The sequence below is a fragment of the Vitis riparia genome, chromosome 12 (genome assembly GCF_004353265.1).
Source record: "Vitis riparia cultivar Riparia Gloire de Montpellier isolate 1030 chromosome 12, EGFV_Vit.rip_1.0, whole genome shotgun sequence".
NCBI classification, from domain to species: domain Eukaryota; kingdom Viridiplantae; phylum Streptophyta; class Magnoliopsida; order Vitales; family Vitaceae; genus Vitis; species Vitis riparia.
Window position 1 is genome coordinate 2,507,646 of NC_048442.1, and position 25,510 is coordinate 2,533,155.

At 34.2% G+C, this 25,510-nt stretch overlaps 3 protein-coding genes across 4 annotated transcripts; 1 reads left to right on the forward strand and 2 right to left on the reverse strand.

Annotated features, from left to right (window-relative positions):
• Window positions 1-3,867: 3,867 nt before the first annotated feature.
• On the reverse strand, window positions 3,868-10,259 carry LOC117927324 (cytochrome c). The gene is made up of 3 exons (XM_034846811.1): window positions 10,069-10,259; window positions 6,799-6,932; window positions 3,868-4,181 (listed from the first exon to the last, which is right to left on the reverse strand). Exons 1-3 carry the CDS (start codon window positions 10,178-10,180, stop codon window positions 4,089-4,091), a joined length of 339 nt encoding a protein of 112 aa, XP_034702702.1. The 5' UTR covers window positions 10,181-10,259; the 3' UTR covers window positions 3,868-4,088.
• Window positions 10,260-12,344: 2,085 nt separating this feature from the next.
• Window positions 12,345-16,258, reverse strand: LOC117926806. The gene is made up of 2 exons (XM_034846094.1): window positions 16,130-16,258; window positions 12,345-14,250 (listed from the first exon to the last, which is right to left on the reverse strand). The coding sequence occupies exon 2, from the start codon at window positions 13,841-13,843 to the stop codon at window positions 12,632-12,634; it is 1,212 nt and encodes a 403-aa protein (XP_034701985.1). The 5' UTR covers window positions 13,844-14,250; window positions 16,130-16,258; the 3' UTR covers window positions 12,345-12,631.
• A 3,281-nt stretch (window positions 16,259-19,539) lies between these two features.
• Window positions 19,540-25,489, forward strand: LOC117926899 (probable serine/threonine-protein kinase At1g09600). Of its 2 annotated transcripts, none has more exons than XM_034846205.1 (8): window positions 19,540-20,820; window positions 21,370-21,654; window positions 21,954-22,271; window positions 22,904-23,131; window positions 23,538-23,638; window positions 23,853-23,967; window positions 24,070-24,576; window positions 24,769-25,489. In XM_034846205.1, the coding sequence occupies exons 1-8, from the start codon at window positions 20,356-20,358 to the stop codon at window positions 24,973-24,975; spliced, it is 2,226 nt and encodes a 741-aa protein (XP_034702096.1). In that variant the 5' UTR covers window positions 19,540-20,355; the 3' UTR covers window positions 24,976-25,489. The 2 variants fall into 2 exon arrangements, with proteins under 2 accessions (XP_034702096.1, XP_034702097.1); XM_034846206.1 differs by having other exon boundaries at window positions 24,073-24,576.
• The last annotated feature ends 21 nt before the right edge of the window (window positions 25,490-25,510 follow it).

Here is a 25,510-nt window from a genome sequence, read left to right on the forward strand (position 1 = left end):
CCTTCTCTTTCAAAGATGATTAATTTATTATTGTTGAGTTGTGTAGAATCTAATTATAATGTAAATCTCGACTTTCCAATAAAGTTGATGTGGTGATCGGGACACAAATTTTTTTAAGGGGTATTTTAGGTATCTACACATATATATTAGTTTGTTATCATTTTTGCATTATATAAAGAGAAGTTATTATCTTAAGACATAAGATCATCCTTGTAATCTAATTCCTATCATATAGATATGATTTATTCTAAATCCAATAAGTCTTCGCAACTTTTAAAAATTGTTTATATAATTAAAAAAAATTCATACATATATAGTATTAAAAATTATTTCTCTCATCAGAAGTTGTCTCATGAGATTGCTTAGATCAGAGTCAAGGATGGTGCAAATATTATTCACTGTACGTCTAATGAGCCCTTATGGTTTCACATGTACATGATTAAAAGAAAACTCATACACATATAGTGTCATGAATTTATTCCTTCATCCAATATAAGATATCATAATCACCTCCAAAACAAATACAATATCGTGTCTCAAATAAAATCTTACACCGAAATCAAGAACCACTTTGATACTACTTCTATCGACTCACTCCTTTCCAAGTAAATTATTAGCTGTTAGAAAATAGTTTTTTGTAATTTTAAAACACGTTTATATGATTAAGAGTCATCCATACATATCGTGTCATGAATTTTTCCCTCTATTCGATGCAAAAACAATGTCTTCATTGTATTCCATAAAATCATAAAGTCAAATAATCAAACACCTCTTACAAGGTCAAATAAACAAACTCTACCAAGGTTGGGATCAATTGTAACCCTATTTATAATAACTCACTTCCTTCCATGTAGAAAATGGTCGTTTTAAACCCAATAAACCCTTATGGCTTTAAAGTATATAATATTAAGAACTTCTACCAATATTTGAGATAAGATACCACAATCATCCCATGTAGACATTTCATCCTCATCGTATTTATAAGACTCTGTAGTTAAATAGATAAACATCCTTATAATGTCAAACAAATTCATAGAGGGGATCGATTCTAATACAATTTGTTAACAACTTGCTTATTTCCATAGTCAACTTTGACCACTGTCATAATTTTAAAATACACCTGTATGACTAAAAGATGATGATCTTATGACCATCAAGAACAAATCAAATCAAAAAACCCGATCATAATGATTGATAATATTATGAAATAAATAATTATTTGATAGTAATTATTATCAACTAATACTGGATTTTAACCGCCCATAATTTATTTATTTATTTTAGTAAACACTAATATCAATGAAAGAAAGAAAATTCCACAAGAAGTGTGAAAGAAGGAATGGAATCGTGGGTGGGTTAGAGTGGGTTTGATTGGATTGTCTTTTTGTAGGACTTCTATCTTATCTAATTTACTTGTCATGTTTCTAAACAAAGAATATTCATCTTGACTCTTTCCTTAGTCTATTTCAATAACTAATATGTAGGAAGACTCGTTCCTTCCTTAATCGATTTCAATTATTAATACTTCCAACACTTTCCTCCCATTTTTCCATTTTCCTCACCTTCTAACCAACTTTCAATGGAAAATTTGAAACGTCACCGGAAAAATCTCCTCACTTTTCCATTGTCGGGTTTGTTAGAATATAAAATATTTCGGATCTATTTTGTGAATGTAGAAAAACACTTCTACAAACAGAAAATTATTTCTGTTTTTGTTTTTAAGAATAAAAAATAAGATATTTTTAAAAAATTATTTTTTAGATGTTTTAAGTTATTTTCACTTATTTTCTCTTGTTTAAAAAAAATTATACAAAATGGGTAAAACATTAAAAATAAAACTATAAGTATAAAAATTATTTTTAAAACATATTACAAATATTTCAAATTCTCAAACAAACATTTCTTTTATAAAACATCAAAAACTATTTTTAAAAACCATTTTTAATTATTTTTAACACAATTACTAAATAGAACCTTCATAATTTTATTCTTTGAAAACAATTTTACCTTTTATTTTTGCTTTTTAAAAAAGGCATTGTCAAAAAGTTCAAAAATTATTGGATAACTATTCTTGAAACTAATTTCATATTCTAAAATTGAAAATAATTTTCTCATTTTAAAAACATATTTAACTGAATTTTTAAAGAAAATAACATTTTTGGAATTTTCTTATTTGTCTAAATAGATTAAAACAAATTGAAATATAAATGTTCAATAATGGATTGATTTCATATCTAACAAATCAAGAAAAGTGTTTTCCATAGTTAAATCGCAAACAAATTTTTTTTGTTTTTTTGTAAATAATTAATGATTGTTTTTAATAATTGTTTTCAAGACTATTTCTTGAGAACTGATTTTAAAACAGTTGTCCTTTTGTTTCACAACGTTTTTTAAAATATAGTTTTTGATTCTAAAAAATTATTATTATTTTTTTCTAAAAATAAAATTTTATCTAAGAACAAAATTCACATTTTCAATTACTATTCAAAATATTTTATAAAAATATGTAAAACATATTTTAAGAATAATTTATTTTGAAAATAAATTATTAAAAAAAATCATTTTATGTAACATGTTTTAAACTTTAAAAACTATTTTTCCAAATACCTAAAATTGTGGATATTCACATTCTTTGTATAGTGGGATTGGGTTGTAATATAAATAAACTTAATTAATTTTTTTAAGAAAAATAAATTATTATTCAAATTTTCAAAAGTATAAAGAAATACTGAAATTGTATGGGAACGTGGCACGTGTCCACTTTCGTTGATTGTGACTTTTGGTACGTAGCATGATAGAAGGCAACCCACCAATAGTCGACAGTCCAACCCATTCATCATCTTCACCCGTCAACATTCACTCCCACCAATTCATGAACGGGCTGCGCGCCACCAATAATTTCTTACGTTCAGCCAGTCATGAAAGGGCATGAAAGGGCATGAAAGGGCATGAAAGGGCTGCGCGCCGGCTGGCCGACGGACGTGTTTATGTCCAATGTGCGTCATTGCGGGTGCGTGGGCCCCACCATTTTTGGACCACCTCGGTTGCGTGTTAAATTAAGGGATAGTTGTGTTTTAGACTTAGTTGACTTAAAAATTAAATTTTAATCTATATAAATTCACTGTTTAACCCCAAGACCTAAAAGAAGTACGAAAATTGAGAAGAATGATATAAAATTTTTATCTTTCCAAAAACAAATTTTTTTTACTATGAAAAAAAATATAAAAAAATAAATTTAAATTTTATTCATTTTATAAACATCAATAAAATTTAATTTAATTTAATGATTTAAAAAAAAACACCATTTTTCAAAAAAATAAAAATAAATTATTATTATTATTATTCTTATTTAAAAATCAAACATCTTAAAAAATATATTTTTTAAAAATTATATATGTAAAAAATAACTAAAAATATGTCAAAATTATTTTTTTTAAATAATATATTTTTAAAACATATTTAAAAAAAAAATTGGTTTTCTAAAAATAATAAATTTTCAAAATAATTATTAAAAAAATTATGATAAAAAAATTTATCAAATATAATGATAAAAAATACTTAAAATAGTTTTAAATGACATATTGGTCTCTTCACATTTTATATTATTATCATCAATTATATAACTTTTATAGACCAAATCTTAATTTTTGAACCCAACCGATCCAAACCACAATTGTCCCTTAAATTAACTACCTAACTCTTTCATATAATTTTCTAAAAATTTAAAAATAAAGAAATATTTCATTAATATTCATAAAAATATATAATAATCATTTGATATTTTTATTTTTAAAATTTTAAATTTAAATTATTTGATTAGAAAGCACCCATTTGCGAGAACAAACCTAGGAATGATCCAAGCCAGGATGCAAAAGATCTTCGGTCTTCCACAAAAATGATTTACTAGTCTTATGTTTCAAACAGACAGCACATTGCAGACCTTAGATGGTCTTATTTTGAACAAGAAAAATAAGAAATATTGTTTCCCATTTTTCAGGAGAAAAAATTTGAGTTCAATGAACAGACTCTTCCGGTGTGCCCAAGAAAGAAAAACATGATCGTGTTGTGTAAAGGTAGGCGGGGGTGGTTCAAGCAGTTGATTCCTTCAGATAAGCAATGAGGTCTGCGCGATCCTGTGGCTTCTTCAATCCCGGGAAAACCATCTTTGTCCCGGGAATGTACTGCAATAAACCAAATTTACAAACATCATTCAATCTCGGTTCAAACATTTATCCTATGTTTGGTTCTCGGAAAATTTGAGGAACAAAAGAAAAAATATATGTTTGGTTAATGCAGGAAAAAAGTTGAGATGTGAATCTTTTAAATTCATTTCGGTAATTGCTCCATAGATCCTATACCCATTTATAGGGAGAAGAATGAATTCCTAATTGGACAAATAAGAAACAGAAACATACGAGAAAAGCAGCTATTCTATGTAACAAACTACTAGTGCTTTACCAAAAAATGATAACCTCATTGAGACCCCCATTCTCTGGCAATCACTTTCAAGACAAATTCAAGTGCATTGAAATCCACCCAAACAACATCTTCCCGTCCAAAGGTTATCAATCTAAATCCGAGGCTTCACTACCCATTAAGGTCCTATAGAAATTTTTGGCAATTCGATAGCCTTCCTGAAGACATTTGACTCTAATGCCGTATGATCACCTATTATGCATCACAAAATAATAATGCCTAAAGTAGGAGGAAATTTTCGGCCAAGATCAAGGTGAAGGGGAGTAACTCTCACAGGATTTCAGAAGGCAGTGGGCTTGGTCTTTTTCAGAAGAGGAAGTATTTAGTGCCTTGTCTAATTTAAATAGGACAAAGCTCCTGGTCCTAATGGTTTTTCTATGGCTTTTTGGCAATTTATTTGAGATTTTGTTAAAGATGAGGTTATGGGGTTTTTTAAGGATTTTTTTATCCATGGCAAGTTTAAAAGAAGTCTACATGCTACTTTTCTGACTTTAATCCTAAAGAAAGGGGGTGGAGGTGTCTCATCTTTTGTTTGCAGACGATACTTTGGTCTTTTATGAGGATTCCCAAGATCAATTGGTTCATCTAAGTTGGCTACTCATGTGATTTGAAGCATTATCAAGGTTTAAAATAAACAAGGATAAAAGTGAATTGATTCCAATGGGAAGGGTCGTACATGTAGAAGATTTGGCAATAGAGCTAGGTTGCAAGGTGAGGGAAATTCCAGCTACTTACCTAGGTCAGCCTCTAGGAGCCCCTTTCAGATTAGCAACAGTATGGGATGTAATGTAAGAGAGGTTTCGTAGAAGACTGTCAAAGTAAAAAAGACAAGATATTTCTAAAGGGGGGGTTACGTTGATTAGAAGTAATTTGTCAAGTTTGTCAATCTATTACATGTCTCTGTTTGTAATCCCTAGAAAGGTCAAATTGAGATTAAAGAAGATTCAAAGGACTTTCTTTCAGAGGTGGGACTTTGGAGAAAAAGTCTCATTTGGTTAGTTGGTCGGTTGTTTGTTTAGATAAGGGAAAGGGGAGTTTGGGCATTAAAAGTCTCCCTTCTAAATTGGGCCCTCCTTGGTAAGTGGAGCTAAAGATATGTTTTTGATGGAGAAGTTTTTTGGAAGCAGATTATAGAGGGGAAAGGATGGGAAGGAAGGTGCAGGTTGGCACCCTTACAAAGTTAGAGATGGTTATAGGGTCGGTATTTAGGAAGCTATAAGGGATGAGATCTTTTGTTTAGTAGACTTCCTTTGAAGTGGGTAATGGTAGAAGCCTAAAAAGGTTATGTTTTGGATGGATAGATGGTGTGCCAAGGAGCTCCTGTGTAATTCCTTTCCCTCCTTGTGTGTGTTGGCTTTGTCAAAGGATGCTTGGGTAGTAGATTTATGGGAAGACTTAAGAGAGAGGAGGTCATTGGAATTTGTGCTTCTTTAAAATAGAAATCAGTTTTCTAACTCAAAAAACATGTTTGAGAATTTTTTCAATAAAAATAGTTTTTAAGATCTTGTTTTGAAAGAATATTGGTTTTTACAACCAATTTGAAGTATTCTCCGTGAGGTATTCTAAAATTTTGAGAATTTTAGCATTGTACATAAGGGCAAAATATCTTCAAGGAGAATAAATTGAGAAAACTGTTATTTTAAAACAGAATTTTATTCTTGAAAACAATTAAAAAACAGTTTTTTAAGAACTGTTTTTGAAAATGGTGACAGATATACCCTTAACCATTTTCAGTTTCTCCATGAATGTGAAACCTCTCCACCTGTAATAACCAGGGATCACATCTTGGAAAGAAACATGAAACCAGTAAACCACAAGTTCTCAAGCTGGAAGGACAGTTCCCAATCTTAAAGAAAAACATAAAAAATACCCAGGATACTGTATCACTAATCCAAAACTGAACTAGGGAAAGCTGTTTAAACACCATATGGTGTAAATATATAAAATGAAACAAAAATGAAAAAAAACTTCCAGACTAATGAGAAAGAGAGAACAATCCACTTCACACTGCATATGATGCCAGCAATCCCAGGGGACATCTCAAAAGGCACTACGCTGGAACAGAGACACATAAAGGGAGTTTGAGGGAGGCAGGTACAATGATTTGTAAAGAAATTAAAGGGATCATGAAGAGGGAACAACTACTTCTAGAAGAGTGAAGAGGGAGTGAGACTTCTACTTGATCCTTTAGTTTTTACATTTGGAACTGTTAAATGCAGAGGTATCCATCCTGATAGTAGCACAAACTCTGGTTTTCTGTAACTTATCGTGCAGATAAAATTGCAGAATTAATAATTTCCAAGGTGAAACAAAAGCTTGTACCTTCTTTGGGTTAAGCAAGTAATCATACAATGTATTCTCTCCCCAAGCCACAGCCATGTTCTTGTTAGCAGCAGAATAGGAGTACCCAGCAGTTGTGCCAGACTGCCTCCCAAAAAGACCATTCAAATTAGGTCCTGCAAATTTTCAACCAATCCTCATAAATAAAACAACAGGAATGGCAAGAGAAAAACAACAGAAAAAAACTATGCAACCAATGTAAAATCTTGTGGGAAATGAAAATAACATAAACACACACACACATATATATATATATACACACACAACAAATAGACCAACGATATTGGTTTTTCATCCCTTAAACAATATTAATATCTAATTGATACAAAAATTCACTGCTAAAAGCTTGTAAGAAGGAAATCTTTTGCAAAATTAGAATGTTGCACTAATACTTGGATGCACTATCAAGATCAAAATAGTTGTTTTATCAGTATTACTAATTTTTCATACAGCATCCATCTTATAGCGACTGCTTTGCCCGACATCAAAGTAAAACAAGACTGAAGTGGATAGAATTCTATTTCAATGAAAACATATAAATAAAGTTCAAGATCCTTGCATCATTCTGAATAAGTAATTACACAAAGAGAGAAACCACAACTTCTAAAGATTAATTATTCGCTCAGTATTATAGCTTGGCCAATTTTAATTTCTGAGTGGTTTCACATTTCTGTTTGAATCCACAAGAACAGAAAGTAGAAATCAAATCTAATTTCTAACAATGATAAAATTTGTACAGTGTTAAAATTTATTGTAAAGCATTGAACAAGTCAAAACAAGGGATATAAAATAGAACCAGGTCTCAAAGTTGAAATTAAATCAAAATTTTAGATCTTCCATACTATCAAGAAAATAGCAGCAAAAAGCCACCCCAAAAAAAAGGTATATAATATTTGAAATAAGACACCAAAAATTAGCATGGCATTGAGACATTTTGCTAAAAATTGTGTCATAATGATATTACTCACAAGCACATTCCACAAAAATAGATCGTGTTGTAAAGATCAGGCAGCCACCTAGAAGACCATTAAACCCCAACAAGCCAAATAATCAACCAGCTCAGCATGTGTGGCAAGGGGAAACATTACATGTCTCATGTTCATAACTGGAAAACTAGGAAAAAAGAGGGGCATTTAGGCTTGGAAATGAACTTGTGTGCTCTCGAAAACATAGGGTTTGTTTGGCAACTGTTTTTTCTGTTCTCCAAAACAAAAAAACATGTTTGGCAACCAGAAAACAGAAAACTGATTTCTAATCTTAAAAATAGAAAATATAGTATTTCTAGAGTACATCTTTTAGTTGTTTTCAAGTTGTTTTAAGAAATAATTATACAGAAATGGAGAATGATTAACAATAAAACACTACATATAAAAGTTATTTTTAAAACATATTTAAAAACATAAAAAGCAGGTTAAAAACATTTCAAATTCTCAAACAAACATTTGTTCTACAAAACATCAAAGAACAATTTTCAAAAACCTCTTTTTTTCCAGAACTATTTTCGAAAATAGCCACCAAACAGGGCCATAAGCTTTAAATCTCCTTCTTCCCCCAACAAATGTGCTTCTAATTGCAAAAACATCACCAAATTTTTTGCCCAAATTCTACCGAAACCAATGGACTCATTCAATGGCCATGAGATACCTGAAAATTCCTTACAATGTAGGAGAAGCCTCCATACTTAAAACAGTTATTCTCATCTTTCACAAAAATGGTCATATAAGAAGCCCCTAAACTTTAAAAAACTCCTTCAGTCCTAATACTTTTTGTGCTTAGTTCCTAATCAAATTCAAAAGACAACTTAAGTAATCTAATAGCTGCATGAGCTGGGACTGACATAACAGTTAAAATGTAAAAAACTCTATGTGATCATCTTCATTAACATATAGTGTAACACTTCAGATTTCGCTTACAAATAACAACCAAAAGTTGCATTGCATCTCATAAAACATATAACATAACTAGAAAGAAATGGTTGTATAAATAAATACAAATTAATATATGTTGGAGACCAGCAGTTAAGTATACAGAAGTAAAAGAGTTGAAGCTTTGGGATCACATGACACAAAGAGATGGTCAACAAATAGATTGGGATATTTTTGTAAAAGCAATTGTCAAATTACATCATACACATCAAAATATACAAGGAGAGAAATATGAACAATTCCTCCACAAATCATCAAAATCAACATATAAACACAAAGATAGACCACCAAATCAAACGGCAACAGCATTTAAGATCAAGATATACATGATAAAAATAGCCTTTGTTATGGTGAGAATGAAAAATATTTCCTTCCAAAAACTTATTTTTTGGAAAATATAAAATCATCTTACAACCTTATAACCGTAATTGTTTGGATTCTTTGATTACAAGGGATGAAATAATCCCAAATTTGCAAGTCTAACCCTCCATCTATTTCAGCCTAAAAAACGGCCCATTTTTGACAAAAATACCCTAACTGTTTCAGCCCTTTTAATCAAATAACCCTAATTGTTTCATCCCTTTTAATCAAATACCCCTAATTGTTTTCATTCATGTGCATGTGTTAAGATACAGAAGAAAAATAAATGACATTTTCAATTGCTCGTTTTAAGCTAATTTCCTCTAATTAAAATTTTTTGCATCCTTTTCATCCAAGTGATTTCTAAAGACAAAAAGATCACGACTCCACCAGCAAACAGGTCAGAATCATCAATAGAAAACACAACACACCTGAATCAAAACCAGATCAAAGAAGATTGAGAAAACTACAACATTTAATAACCAACAAAAATAAGACAAGTCAGTTCGTTTTCCCAGAAATTTCTGAAATTCCATTTACTATTATTTCCCTCAGGTTTTCTCACCAATCAAATAGCAACAAAACTCTGCCAACAATGTTTTCACATCATTTTACACACAAATCATAAAAGGAAATTACGATTTCAACGGAAAAGCCAAAAGAAGAAAGACACGAAAACGCTGAAAACGGACAAACATACGATTTTTCGCTTCTTTTATTTTCATACATTTAATTTTTTGCTATCATTTCTTCCCAGCAGCTAAACATCAACAAAGTAGAAACTGAGATTAAACAACAACATTTAAAACGAAACAAATGCGATTAGCCTCTTCCTTCTATTGGAATTTCAGTAAACTTCATTTCCCACCACCTCTTCCCGAAATTTCCAGAAAATGCATTCTTTACGATTATCACTCTGGATTTCCCAGCAACAAAACAGGCAACAGATCCAGATCGGAACACAAACCTTGCTTGTGACCAGCTCCTTTATCGACGGTGTGGCACTGGGCGCACTTGGTCCTGAAGATCTTCTCTCCCGCGGCAGCATTACCCGCCGGTGCATCAGCGAACGTCGCCATCTCTCAGATCACAATGCCACGTCAGCCCTAAAATTCTCAGAGACGATCGCAGTTAGGTTTCAGAATTTTCGATCTCCTTCTAACTTGGGGGAAGGAAGTGGCTGTGGCAGAGATGAAATGACGAGACTGTCCCTGGGTTCTCTGACTTTGACTGCACACGCTGCGCGTATGAGGAAGAGGGCGTACTCGCTCGTGGGAGGAGTAGCACAGTGAAATTACCGAAATGGGGCTGTGGTGGTTTCCTGTGGGGGGCGAGTAGTTCCCGAATCGTGTACTCGAGAAGGTGTGCGTTTGCTTCAAATGGTTTAGTGGCTGTTGTGTAAGGGGACTATTCCATAAGGTTGAACTTTTCTGCGCTTTTTGTGTCCATTGGTCGAGGGTGGAAAAACGTGGCAAATTATTGGCCGTCAAGTCGGCATTAGTACCGTGTTCTCCTGGAATAATCGGAGCCGTCCAATTTGAATATATTCCTCTCATATTGTCTTCTTTTTGAAAAAAAAAAAAATTACAAATAAGATTGGAAAAGTTAAAGGAAATAAAAATAAAAAAAAACCCCGTTTTGTAATTGAATAGCAAATGCCTTGAATTCTGGTGTTCCATAACATGTTTTTGGAAAACACTTTTTAAAAACATTTTAAGAAAAATTATAAGATTTCTTCTTATTTATTGATTAAAAAGGAGAGTACGTTGCAATAAAATTTTGGGTTATATTTGGGAAGTATTTTCCAAAACAAATATGAAAAAAATTTTAAAAATCATTTTTAATATTTTATAAAATAAAAATCTAATTAAAAACTTAAAATGCCGTTAATATATTTTCTATGTTTTTAAATATATTTTAAAAATAATTTTTATTTGGATGGACATTGAAATTAAAATTTAAGTATGATGCAAACTTCAATTTCATAATGTCTATCAACGTTTGGCTGCTGCATTTGTTTGGTTCTTGAGAAAATTGGCTAAAACAAATTTTAAACAGAACTAAAATATTAAATTACCCTTATTACATAAAAATTCAATTACCAATCAACACAAACCAATGGTTAAAAGGCATACCGGCCTTTAAAGTGGTGGGTGGCAGGGACATAGGTCCATGGAATCATTCCAGTTCCCCCATAAAATTTTTACAATTTTCTCAGGAAACAAACAGAGCCTGAGACACAGCCCCCAATCACTTGCACACCATACCAGCACCTTCCCATCTCTCGAGCCATTGACCAAATGCCCCTCTCCTCCACGCCTCACTCTCTCGATTTGTTCAATTTTTCTATGCATGAAGTTTCTAGAACTATTTTTGTTTGATTTTGAAACATGGGCTTTTGAGGCATCATATACCAAGCCCTTTACATTAGAAATTTAGAAATCAACTAGAAATTTGAATCCATGGGCTCAAACTTTGACCATCACATTACCCTTATCAGCAACATTGTTAACACCCTACCAATCCCTGGCCGCAACATGGTGTGCGTGCTCCCATGACTATTAGTTATGATACTGATTCTTGAATAGAACATTATACATCTTCAATCAGGATAGATCAGACCTGAATACTAGTCTCGAGAGTCATCATTTGCAACAAGCCATTCTCAGAACCTGTCATTCAAACAGAGAATAACACAAATTCTGGACATTTTTAATGTGGGAAAATCACGGGCATTTAACTACCAGAACAGAGACCAAAGTTGGCTTTTCAATTTTTTTCTTTCCTTTCCCTGGAAAAAGCAATCAAAAAGAAGACCAACAAAAGACTTCTATAAAATTATGATGATGCAGAGGGACTTTTCAATGATGCACTGTCTTACCTGAAGAATCTTTTCCATGCTGCCATGTTTGATACCATAAAGTCTACTTTTCCATCATGAGAAATACAGAGGCCCCTACAGGACCACATTTTCCTGCATTTTCCCTACAAAAGTGTTTCCCAGTAAATTTCATAGGAAACTTCCATCTTTCACAAGAAAGCCGAGATTTCAGCCTAATAATTCCACCTTCCACGCTTTGACTACTTGTATTTTCTCTAACCAGAAAAAAGAGGTAGGAATGTGGGCCAAACTCATCTTATATCATGACAATTTTTCAAAAAAAAATACATTATCCTATTCCTATAGCTAAATATGCAAAATCTCTTCCTAGTTTCTTTTTCTACCAAAACAAGCACAAAATATCGAGATCCCAACTGACGAAAGGATTGATATGGCCTCAGCTCTAAGCAAAAAAAGCCTAAATGTTACAGGAATGAAAATGAAGAAATAGCAAAGATGGTGAATTCCACCCAAGGGTAAATTAAAACAAAACAAGCAGGTGGTAGCAGGCAAAACCAGCATATCTCAAATAGAAACAAAAAGCCAAGAATAGAGAGATCCTTATTGAAACTAAACCCTTTACAAACAGTTTTTTTCCTTAACCACAAAACTGAATCTTTACCACGACTTCCCAGTTTGTTGTTTGATTCTAAGGTCCATAAAATTGGGCGCGAGGGACCATTGGCCAGCCAAGAGGTCGAGGTGAGCCTGGAGGGGTTGCATGCCGGCTAGGAGAGAAGAGGCTAAGTTCAACATATGTATCCACTGAGGTTCCATCTTTCTCCGCAGTTCGAAAAGAAATTGATCCACGCTTTGTTGAGGCATCAGAGTTTCTCTCAGGGCTAACTCCCATACTTTCCCCAAGAAGGCTCTGGTTAGCAATAAGAGAAATGGTTTCATTGTGGTCATCACTAATCCTTCTCCTAGCCTCCAAATCCAGCAGACTCCTCAGGGCTAAAGAATCTGCAACCGGGCAATATACAAGCATCCAAATGCTCACCCCAGCACAACATAGAAGGGAAAGAAAAGCCAAGAATGCAAGTGCTTCAAACACAACCTGCTCTGGCTTATATAGAACTGATAAACCAAGCAAAAGAACCCTTAACGGAAGAAAACCTGACACCGAGAATATCAATGTGTAAACTCTCCTTTGCAAACCCTTATTGATGACCAAGTTCAAAATCCGCCTCCCAAGCCAGAACAAATAGGTAGTTAGGACAGTGGCAAAAAACCCCAGGAGAATAGTACTCAGTAAAGGGTAAGTGCAGAGCGCAATATCATCACCACCATCCTTCATCCTAGAAGGAACAGCTGTGCTTGTAAAATAGTGCGGCAATTCAAATGTATTATTCTTACCCTTGTTAAAGTCGGGTCCAATTAGAATAACAATGAGCTGAAGAGCAAACACTGGGAGACAACAGAGAAAAACATAACCAGCTGTTTTTCCATTCCATTTCTGGCTTAAAATCCCCGACTCCATCTTCTGTAAGGGTGCACGAAGTAGAAACACAAGGGTGAGGAACAGGCAAGGTTCGGCAAACCCCAGATTTGAAACAATGTAATACTTGCAGACTGTTTCCTGCCATTTCAAGTTAAGGGCATTCAATACTCTTCCCTCACTTCTCAACAAACTTAACCGAATAATCTCACCAAAACCCCACCAGATTGCAAACAAGATAAATATGATTCGGATAATCCAAGGACCGCTAAAATAACCAAGTTGAACGAAACCTTGGCTATGGATGCGAGTGCGGAAGTAACACGAGTAAATGATGCAAAGAAAACCGAGAAGAGTCAAAAGAGAAACTAGGCAAATTGTCACCACACCGAATGCATCGGCAGCTAATCTCGTCAGGGGCATTACCCGAAGCACAGATTCCACGCATGCTCTCTGCCAGCATGGATACAGAAAATTCCTCCAGTAATGTATGGGCTTTGCTTCTCAAAGTAAACGAGAATTAAAGAAGCAGTTCCCCAAAAAATACTGGATGGCTCGAGTCAAACCCAACGTAACGATATATAATCACTCAAGATGACAATCCAGCAATCATGTAGCGAAACCCCCATCAGCTAATCACAGTTCCACCAACCTACAAGAAGCAGTGACTTCCTGTTTCATCTAATGTGCAACTCTCTCTTTCTTCATTTGTATGTTGAGAAATTGGTGTGGCAAATGCATTATCCAGCTCGAAAGTAACTATACTGAGAATGGGGTTTGCGCTTACATCAGTCAGAAGAGCCTTTTATTTGATTGTCCAGCCCAGCCACCTACAGCACAGATATAAATAAACTCAATAATGAGCCAAAAGGATATAAAAAGATGAGAGCATAAGAAGGGAGTTTATCAGCTCATCATCTACAATACTCCAACGTGATACTTTTTAAGCAATTAAACATCAAATCCCATCATTGACATTAACTTTGTTAAGGGAAAACAACTTCAAAGAAACCATATGAGAAAATATGTAAGCCTCAAATACCATCTCATAGGATCATCCAGTAATACCAAGCATAATCCAGAAACTCTAGCCTCACTTGGCAGCACTTTTTCAAGGCTTGCAAATTTTTGCACCACCAGACAAGCTTAAGTAAAAGCAGAGGGCAAAAGCATCAATTCAATCCAACAGTTTGAACACTCCTTCAATTTACCATACATGGAGGGGCCAATCATTTTTCTTATGTGCTACAGGTTAACAGATAGCAATAGAGAGGTGGTACCAGACAACAGATAAGACTTAAGTCAACCTAACCCCTTGTTTATTTTTCTCGCTCCGTGCCAACCACTGCATTGAAATTTTATAAAAAAAAAAATGATGAAAAAAATGTATAAAATTTTACAAATGATTCAAAACTACTCTAGGACGTCACAAATGAGAGATATCAACCAAAAATATCAAGAAAAATTTGTCCCAGATCATATACCATATATGTTTTTGAAAAGCCATTTATATCTTTTACAAAAGAAGGCATACTTTTTGGCAAAAAAATTATCATAATGACATCAATCCTCAACTATTCCACAAGATAGAATCCCATTAACTTTACCATTCAAGTTTCCATATGAACCATCATTCATGTTTTATTCACAATACTCAAAGTCATACATATAAGTCAAATTCCAATTGAAAACCTTTATGAACTATGACAAAAATTATGCACAAACTACTTTACAAAGGAAGAACAGTTTGCAGTGAAACAGTTAAAGTATTAGTAAACCAACAAACAGTGCTCCCTGTAATCATACATGGCTTCTTTTTATCAGGCCTTTTCAGGACACTTGTGAATCTAGTGATATCCATTTTTTCCCTATTGTTTGAAAAATGTTCCTCCGTTAGTAGCATTACAATTGTTCCCTAATATTTCTCTTATAACTCTAAATCCTCTTTCCAATTGAAAAGCTCCAAAAGATTAATCCATCATTATTTCACATTTCCTAGCTTATCTGCTCCCCTTGACTGTTAAACAAACGCAGAATCAATAAAATAAATAAAAATTCAAAATCCCACAATTTCCATTGTTTGGCCCCTAAGAAAATAAAGACACCTCTCTTAACAGCACCCCCCCCCCCCAGTCCAACCATTCAAAATAAAACCCAAGATCCAAAAATTTTTTTTCTTTTCCTCAGTTTATCCAGAAACATAAACGTTCTCCCAAAGAATCACCTTTAGACCAATTCCCCCACAAAAATTCAAAAAAAGAAAAAGTAAGAAACCAAATATCAACCTACACCTATCACTGCCAAATCCAATCATTCAACCCAAAACACAAGATTCAAAATGTTTTTTTCTTACCCCTTCCTTTCCCACCAACCACACCCAAACTAAAATCCTCCCACAACATCACCCATACACCAATTCCAGCACATATATTCAAAAAGAAAAAATAAAAAGCCCGCTTAACCAAGGCTTATCCAACCATCCAAGATCCAAAATGCTCCCTAAAAACTCCAAATTCCACCACAAATATCCCCCAAACAAAAAAAAACACCAAACCACAAACCGAACCACAAATTAACTAGTATTTCAACATGAACACCTCCGCCGATCCACACAATCCCAAGCAAGCAAAAAACAACAAAAGAACGAAACCCTAATTACATCAACAGGAGAACGAAATTGAGAGAAAAGCAGATCAATCGAGAGCTTACAAAACGGAGACTAGTGATCCGGCGAGGTCGAGCGACGAGGGAGGAGATCAAGAAACCCTAATGGGAGAAATCTAGAGAGAGAAATTAGAAAGAAAGAGAGGCTGAGAGAGAGGAGAGAGGGGCGGGGGGATCTGTGAACGTAGATAGAGGACTAAGGAGTGGGACTTTGTTGGTGACAGGCTGGATACAGCTGTGTTTTCCGAGCCTCCAGGCTCGGTCCAAAAGCCCTCGCTGCGGGAGCCCCCGAGCCTACCTGGCATTTCTCGCTGGCGGCGATTTCGGGAAATTCCTCTGGTGGTCTTCTCGTCAGTTGGGTCCATCCCTACCGTCCGCTCTTGTCTTGATGATTCATGGAAATGCTGGGGTTCCGTGTGTGTACTTACACCTGATCCCAGCCCATTAAAATTAGACATAATTTTATTTTTAATATAGAATTTAGAATTTAAAAAAATCTAAATTTATTATATTTTACGCCTTTATTTTTCGAAAATTTTAAACTAAAAATAATTTCAAAATTAGAAAATTATTTATTAAAAATAAAGCTTAACTGGTTTTTATTTTAAATATGACATAAAATGAAAAAAAAAAATTATTAAAATTATGGTATTTTAAATTTTAATTATATATATATAAATTATAGGGCATCCATGAGTGAAGGTTATATTTGGTAATATTTTTTTTAAATATTTATTTATAAGATTAAATTTTTAGAAATAATTTTAAATTTGGGAAATTCTTTTGGTGGTCTTTTGGTGGCTCGATCTGAACCGTTCATTCCAACTGTGATGATCTGTAGTCTTCTTTAGATGTAAAAATCAACGGTCAGACTTGATTCATAGATTAAATTATTATTTTATTTGTATTAATAAATTAATAACCTTATTATGATAGGCTTACTTACAAGAAAATCTCTAGATGTTAATATAATTTTTTTGTATAAAAATTTGGTAATAAATAAAGTGAATTTAATTGGAAATAAATTAATGAATAATATATTTTAAGAGATTTTTAGAAAAAAAAATTGTAAAAATTATTAGTAAAAGAAATTGAAAACTTAATAAAAAATTATTCTTCTATCTTATAATTTTAAGCTAATAATAAAAATTTATTAGTAAAAGAAATTGAAAATTTAATAAAATAAAAAAAATAATTAGTGGGCTTTATTATTAAGTAACAATTATAAAAAATATGAAAATTTTCATACATGTTGAATAAAGATTTTTTTTTTTTTGTCTTTTTTTTCCCTTTTTTAATCTTGAATTATTTGAGATCTAAATGGAGTATAAAAGTTCACTTTATAAAATCTTAACTAATTCTCCTTTTTATTTAAGCAGTGGAAATGGATAGAAAAATGAAAAATAAATAAATAAATTTAAACCATCTTCTTATATGATTTGCTATAAACGATCTAGTTTAAATTTATTTATTTTTATATATAAAAAATGTTGAGTGTATGATTAAAAGTTATAATAAGTCGGGATATCTAGTAAATCAAATTAATGATTTAATATGATTCAATTATTTAATTAAAATCATTAAACAAATTAAATATGTCTAGTTAAATAATTTATATTATAATTTAAAATAAAAAATAATATAATATACTAAATGAAAATAGTTTAATTCATTTTTAGTCCCAAATCATTTTTATCCCATTTATTTGGGCTTAGTATCTATTTTATAACCAAAACTCGTATTTTTATAGTTAATTTATTTATTTATAATACTTTAAATATGAATGTTTAACGATAAATTTTAAATATTAATTAAAATTAACGACGATAAATATATGAATTTAATGAATTTATCAAACAATCTTAATACTATTAAAGTAAAAAATAAATAAGTTTTAAGTAATAATTTAATTAATTCATTAGTAATAAATATTAAGTTTTATTAATCACTTACTTGAAGTGATGTTTAATAAACTAACTTATAAACTTAAAGTGACTTAATAATTTAATTTAAGTTTATTAAATAAATTAAGTATGTTTAGTAAAATAGTTTAATGACATGACTTAAGGTAAAAAACAACTTCAAATAATAAGTAAAAATAAATAACTTATTTTTAAGTCCACAATTTTATTTTTTTTATTTACTCTAATTACCTTTACGGTCTCTCTTGTTATTCCACAATCCCATTGTTACTCGACTTTATTCACCCTAATTATAATTTATAAAAATAAATATGTAAATTTAATGATTTAGAATAAATTTAAAGTCTATAACTTAAATATAATTTAACTTAAAGTTAATTTAAATCATCAAATAATAACTTAATCATTAAATTTTACCAAACATACGTTTAAACGCTACTTTTATTTCAAAAAATATTGAGTATAACAAAATTAAATTAATTATTTTTTATTATTTTTAAAGAAGGAACTCAAATGCCTTGTGGAATAATTTAATAATTTTTTAAATTAACTTTTCACGACTCCTAACCTCATCTCTTTTTCAACCAACCCACATCTTGCCTTCATATTCAATTTCTTCAACTTATAGTCAAATTATTTTATTGCTCATTTATTTATTTATTAACATATTAATAAATTATAATATACCATACATCCCTTTCCCATTTTGCCCTCACATGTGAGACCATCTTCAACCTTTTCCCAAGTGCATTCATATGGGAGGTAATTAAATGTCAAATCAATCAATTATAAGTTAAGGCATCATTTTAATTTATTTATTTTTAATTGATTTCATATTAAGATAAATACAAATGCTTTGCCATCAATTTTAGTTGTGGGTGCCATGTCATCAATTTTTGTGATTTATTTTATGTTTTTGTTATAGAAGATGGTTCCTAAATATATGGGGAAAAAATTAATATTTAATTTTTAATACTAAATTAATATAATATTTTTGAAAATTATAAAAGGGTTGTTGTGGGTGCCATGTCATCAAGTTTTGTGATTTATTTTATGTTTTTGAGATAGAAGATGGTTCCTAAATATATGGAAAAAAAATAATATTAATTTTTTAATACTAAATTAATATGATATTTTTGAAAATTATAAAAGGGTTGTTGTGGGTGCCATGTCACCAATATCTTAGAGATAATGTCGATGCAATTTTTAGATTAAGATAACAAAAAATGACTTTAGTGTTTTTAGGCCACTAAGATCATTGAGCCCATTCCGGGTCGGATCAGGCCCAATATAATCCGGCCCTATTGAGGCCCATATGAACAGCCTTCTCTCTCTCTCTCTCTCTCTCTCCTACTAGTACTAGGAACTTTTCAATGGGCCCATTGGTTGCAATAACAACCCCTATTTGCCACGTGGCAAAACTTCAAAAAAAAAAAGGTTGACCCCACGCGCACGTCACGCGACGCGTACCCCACACTCTGCTCGTGCGGCGCTCGTCAGACAACTCCCCCCTCTCTCGAGAGCCGTGTTCTGTGTGCGCTCTCTCTTTCTACTTTCTATCTCTAGAACTCACATTCTCTATCTAGATTGAGAGAGTTAGGAGAGCTCTCTTCTGAGTTCAGTTCAAATCTTCCACACTGTTCCTTCCAAATTTCAATCGGTTCTTCGGATTTCTAGGGCTTTACCAGATCCGAAAATCTCTCTAACTCACTCTTGGCTTTCACAACCCACATTCGAGAACTGAAAAAACGATATTTTCCTTTTTTTCCTCCTTTTTAAATTCCATTTTTTTGGGTCTCAGAGAATTGGTTTCACGGAAAATTCGTGACCCAAAACCAGAACTCCTGGATCAGGGTTCAATCTTGCATTGAATTCCCGGTCTGGGGTTCGGCTTTTCCGGGTTTGGGTCATCTCGAAGGGTCTGCATTCTCGTCTGTTTGATGAATTGGGTTGATTTTTGGTGAATTCATTTGGTTTGGGGATCTGGGATTTTGTTGATTGAGTGAAAGAACTTTCTCTGGGTTCGTTGATCTGGGGTCTTTTTTGTATCTCTGGTGCGGCTTTAGCGATTTCTGTTGATTTGGGGATCTGGGGCGTGTCTGATTGAATCAGTGGCTGTGCTTGTACCAAGAATCAATATCAAGAATTCAAATTTACAAGCAATTGTAAGAAAAAAGCTGTGATGATCGGAGTGTTAGTGGTTTTAGAAGGAATGCTGATTCAATCTTGAGCTTAATGTAGCAAGAATTGGCGGAATCACAACTGAGTTTGGTGCTGGGAGCTCTGGGAAGAAGACAGTTTCCTGTTTGGATACAGGGAACTGAGCAGAAGAAACTGTGAGGTAGGATTATGGGCTGCATTTGCTCAAAAGGAAGTTCTGTCAACGAGTATGTTGAGAAGAATGCTAGGGACAAAGAATTGAGCAAAAAATCGTCTAAACGCCTTGTTGCTTCCTCAAGGAGAGAGGGAGTTGTAGTGGAGGGTTATGGGGGAAGCAATGATGCAACCGCCCGGCTGATACCGACTCAATCAGCCGAGGACAACGCGGCATCCACCCCAGTTTCATGGGATAAGGGGCAGAAGAAATCAATGGCTATTGACAATTCCACGAGGGCCGCGGTTCAAAAACCCTCAACAATGGAAGTTGGGATGAATGCTGGACAACCCCAGATGACTAGGATTGTCAGCATGGGAAACGGGGTTGAAGCAGCTCAAGCTGCTGCTGGGTGGCCATCTTGGCTGACTGCAGTGGCTGCAGAGGCCATCGATGGGTGGGTGCCCCGAAAGGCTGACTCATTTGAGAGGTTGGACAAGGTCAGTTTTGTATCCTTATGATTGTTTGCTTATCTGGATTCTGATTCCTCTGTACTATGACTTGATTTCAGGAAAAAGAAGAATTATAGTTCCCTTGATAAGTCTTCACATTGCACATAATTTGGATTTTTAATTATTGCTTTTGTCAGGATGCATATACTTGTGATTCTCATCTCTTTCTTTATGTGTACTTCAGGCAAAGATTGTGTATAGTCATTTATTGTGTAAAGTTAGTTAACAAACACTACTATGTCTGAGCCTGAGCATACGATTTCACCCAAATCTTTATCTAGAAGATTTTCGAACCTATTGCTTTGGCATATAGTTCTTCTCTAGATTCTTTGCCTGTTTGTGGGATCATTAACTGGACAACTGCCAACTAAATCCACACTTAAAGAAGAACGGGAAACTTAGTTTAAATTTGGCTAGCACCGTCTTTCAGATTTGATTGTCAGTCCATTTAGAAGTAGGATTTAAGTTTAATCTAGGATTTGGTGTTAATTCTATTGATTTTCCTCTATTATTTCATGGACCTTGCTGGTGATGCAGATTGGACAAGGAACTTACAGCAGTGTGTACAAGGCACGTGACCTTGAGACTGGAAAAACCGTTGCATTGAAGAAGGTGAGGTTTGCAAACATGGACCCAGAAAGTGTTCGGTTTATGGCAAGAGAAATCCATATTCTGCGTAGGCTTGATCACCCAAATGTCATGAAGCTTGAAGGTCTGATCACTTCAAGGATGTCTGGTAGTTTATATCTTGTATTTGAATATATGGACCATGATCTTGCTGGACTTGCATCATCACCCAAGATCAAGTTTACTGAACCGCAGGTACCGGCTCCTTCCCTTCTAGTTTTAATCTGTTTATAATATTTGTAATCAATCTTAAGAAAGCAATTAGTCTGATGGAGTTGAACCCACAATTTGAAATAGCTTGTCATAAGATCCCATAAGCCAGTTTGTATGTTGGCACAAAGAGTTAGGTAAATCTTAAAAGCTTCTCAGATCATTGTGGGAATATTGAGGCCTATGGTGAAAAATGAATTAGGTGGATTGATTGAAGCAGAGTGAAATATTATGTGTTTCACCATTCCTTTTCTTATATGGGAGTCAATATTTTGGAATTGCAGATAAAATGTTATATGCAACAGCTACTTCGTGGACTTGAACACTGCCACAGTCGTGGGGTTCTTCACCGTGACATCAAGGGTTCAAACCTTCTTATTGATAATAATGGAAATCTCAAGATTGGTGATTTTGGGCTGGCGACATTTTTCCAACCATACCAAAAGCAGCCTCTAACGAGTCGTGTAGTTACTTTGTGGTACCGGCCACCTGAGCTTTTGCTTGGTGCTACATCATATGGAGTTGCTGTGGATTTGTGGAGTGCTGGTTGCATTCTCGCTGAACTGTATGCAGGAAAGCCCATCATGCAAGGAAGAACAGAGGTACTTTCCCATGTGCTTTTCACTTTGTTACAGTATTGAATTCCTTGGAGTACATTTTTTCATCACTTTCATCAATTAAGAACAGTTTTTTCTGCATTTAAGTACAAGTATTAATCAACAACCCTGTCTTTGTGTATGCTCATCTGGGTGCCTGCACATTATAGGTGTGGGCATGCAGGCCAAAGCTCTCCTGAGTAGGGGCTTGTACAGGTCTGATCAGCTGGGATTTTAGGAATTAGCATAACTGCTTTGGCCATTTGTTTTAAAGGCCATTCAATGGGTAGCCCTCCTTGTGGAGTGTTTGAACGTCCAACTGTAATAAGTTCATACAACAGGCAATATTGATTGATATGCTAATTGATTTCCCTTATTTTTTGTCCTCTTTTAAGTTTTGAACTAGTTACTTTATTTGGATCAATAATCATGAGGATGTGTTTCAACTTTATGTAAAATGCCGGACCGGTCTCTTTGCTAGTAAGCATTGTCATCTAGATTTTTGGACACAAGAAAATACATGCTCATGTAGTTTTACTTTGGTATCACTCACTGGCCAAGGTCACATTCCAGTATGTGTTTGTGCATGGATAAGAGATAAAAATTTGATTACTGAGATATATTTCATCATTTTATAGGTGGAGCAACTGCATAGGATCTTCAAACTCTGTGGCTCACCTTCTGAAGAGTATTGGAAGAGAGCAAAACTTCCACATGCAACCATTTTCAAACCTCAGCATCCTTACAGGCGTTGTGTTGCTGAAACTTTTTGTGACTTCCCTTCACCAGCCTTGTCCCTTATGGATGTCCTTCTTGCAATAGAGCCTGAGCGCCGGGGATCAGCTTCTTCTGCACTTCATAATGAGGTAATCCTCAGTTATTTGAAATTCTACAGTTGTGACCCTATTCTATCTTAGATTCTGCCATTTTAATTAGCTTTTTCCAAGAACCACTTCCTTGGAATCTCTCCCAAAATGTTAATAGGGACTGCTTTTACCATATATCTGATAAATGGTCTTTTAGTATGGGAGATGAAAATGAATAGAAATTGTATCAAGATCTGGGATTGAGGATCCTAGCTTCTGTACTTTTCTCTGAAGGTGGTTTATTCATGAATGATTGCAATGAAAATGTATAGAAACCTGCAAAATCTGCTAGCAATGGCCAAAACTGACAATGAACAGACTCTCCATGCATATTTAATTGGAAATTGAAAATTGTGGTTTCAATAAGATTGATTCCCCAAGTTAATCTTTGAGTTTTCTTTTGCAGTTCTTCACAACAAAGCCTCTTCCCTGTGACACGTCAAATTTGCCCAAGTACCCACCAAGCAAGGAGTTCGATGCCAAGCTTCGAGAAGAGGAAGCTAGAAGGTAAGGCAAAAAAGAAATAGATTTGCTGATTGTTATACAAATTTGAGGGAATCTCATGATCGTAAATTTATGTAGAAATGATTATTTCTTAACTTTATTGTTTAATCTTGATTTATTTACAAGCATTATCAGTATTGCCATGCCCTTTTCCCCTTCTTTTCACTTAAAAAAAGGAGAAACTGAGTTATGCATTTGTTGTTCATTCAAATACCAGGCGAAGAGCAGCTGGCAGTAAAGGGCGTGGACACGAGTCTACCAGAAAGGTTTCTAGAGAATCTAAAGCAGTGCCAGCACCAGATGCCAATGCTGAGTTGCAGGTGTCCATACAGGTATTTTTCTACCTACAAGGTTTACATGTTGATGTGTCTGCATGTGTGTATATCGTTGGGTTTTTTGTTCATAATTTGTCTTTGTTTTTATGGTTAAATCAGAAGCGTCGAGAGCAATCAAACCCCAAAAGCAAAAGCGAAAAGTTCATCCCAGAAGAGGATGGTGGGTCTGGCTTCCCCATTGAGCCTACCAAAGGGACAACAAGGAATGGTTTCTCCCACTCTGGCAAGTCAATTCACCCCACTGCATTTGGATCTGCAAGAAACATGGATGTGAATGAGGATGAGGCTCAAATGGGTCCTGGTCGTGGGTCTAATTCTTCAAGGAATGGTGCAGAATTGAGGATACAGAAATCCTACTCACATAGGGGAGGATCCCAACTGTCCATGTTTTCTGGGTCAGTTGCAGTCCAAGGCTCTTCACGGTTTGACAATGACAGAGAGAATGGAATGAATCGGCACTGGCCAGAGGAGCGCTGCAATGCCAGATATAACGAGCTGGGTGGTGCTGAGTCCTCGGAGAAGCACCAGTGGTCTCACCATTTGCTGGACAGGCCAAAGTCTTCTCACAAGAAGGATGAACAACCCTCTGAAAAGGGGTCATCAATGGTAAAGAAATTATCAAAAATTGAATTAATCAGATTTCTTTCACCTAACAGAGTGAGGGTTTTCGTTGATCTTATTGTCACATCTATCTAGGCATCTCATTTTGGCCTTAAAAAACCCTATTAGAAGTTTTAATTACTAATTTTTTTTGGAGTCATGTACTGATCAGTTGCCGTTGTTTGTGATGAATCCTAGGGTTACGCCCCAAAGAAGAATCGGATTCACTACTCAGGACCATTGATGCCTCCTGGGGGAAATCTTGAGGAAATGCTCAAAGAGCATGAGAAACAAATCCAGCTTGCTGTCCGCAAAGCTCGTCTTGACAAAGTGAAGACCAAGAAAGCATACAATGACAACGGACAAACTGAATCGCTACTTCCCCATGGGAGAAACAACAGGTAACCCTTGAGTGGGGATTACTGGCAAACTTGATTTGGATCCAGAAGCTCCAGAAGAACAGTTCTCATATTAGGAACTGATCGTCCTTTCCATCACCAGAAGCAAAAACTTGGGGTTTATGATCAGATACCTATTATCTAAATCCTAGATATGCCATAAAGCTCGGATCATACCGAGAAGCTTTACGCAATTCAGAAAGATGGACAAATAAAATCCATGGCCAATGACTATACAAAATGATCTGGTGATTATTGAGCTTCTTGATACGCTGGTCAGTTGTTTGGTTGCTGGAAGGGGGGAGCTAAGGGGAGTCAATTGCTGGAAAATATGCTTTGTACAGCTGAAAACTGGTTTGCTCATTCAATTTTTTTCACCCCATTTGATGTAAAGGCTAAGCCCATCCCTTCCCAAGCTTGAATGAATTTATAAGCACAGTCCACAATGTGATTCAAACCACAGAAGAACACAGTTTCTGACAAGAAATACATCAATATAACTGATTTGTTCTTGCTTGTTAGCAAACTACTCCTCGTTATGC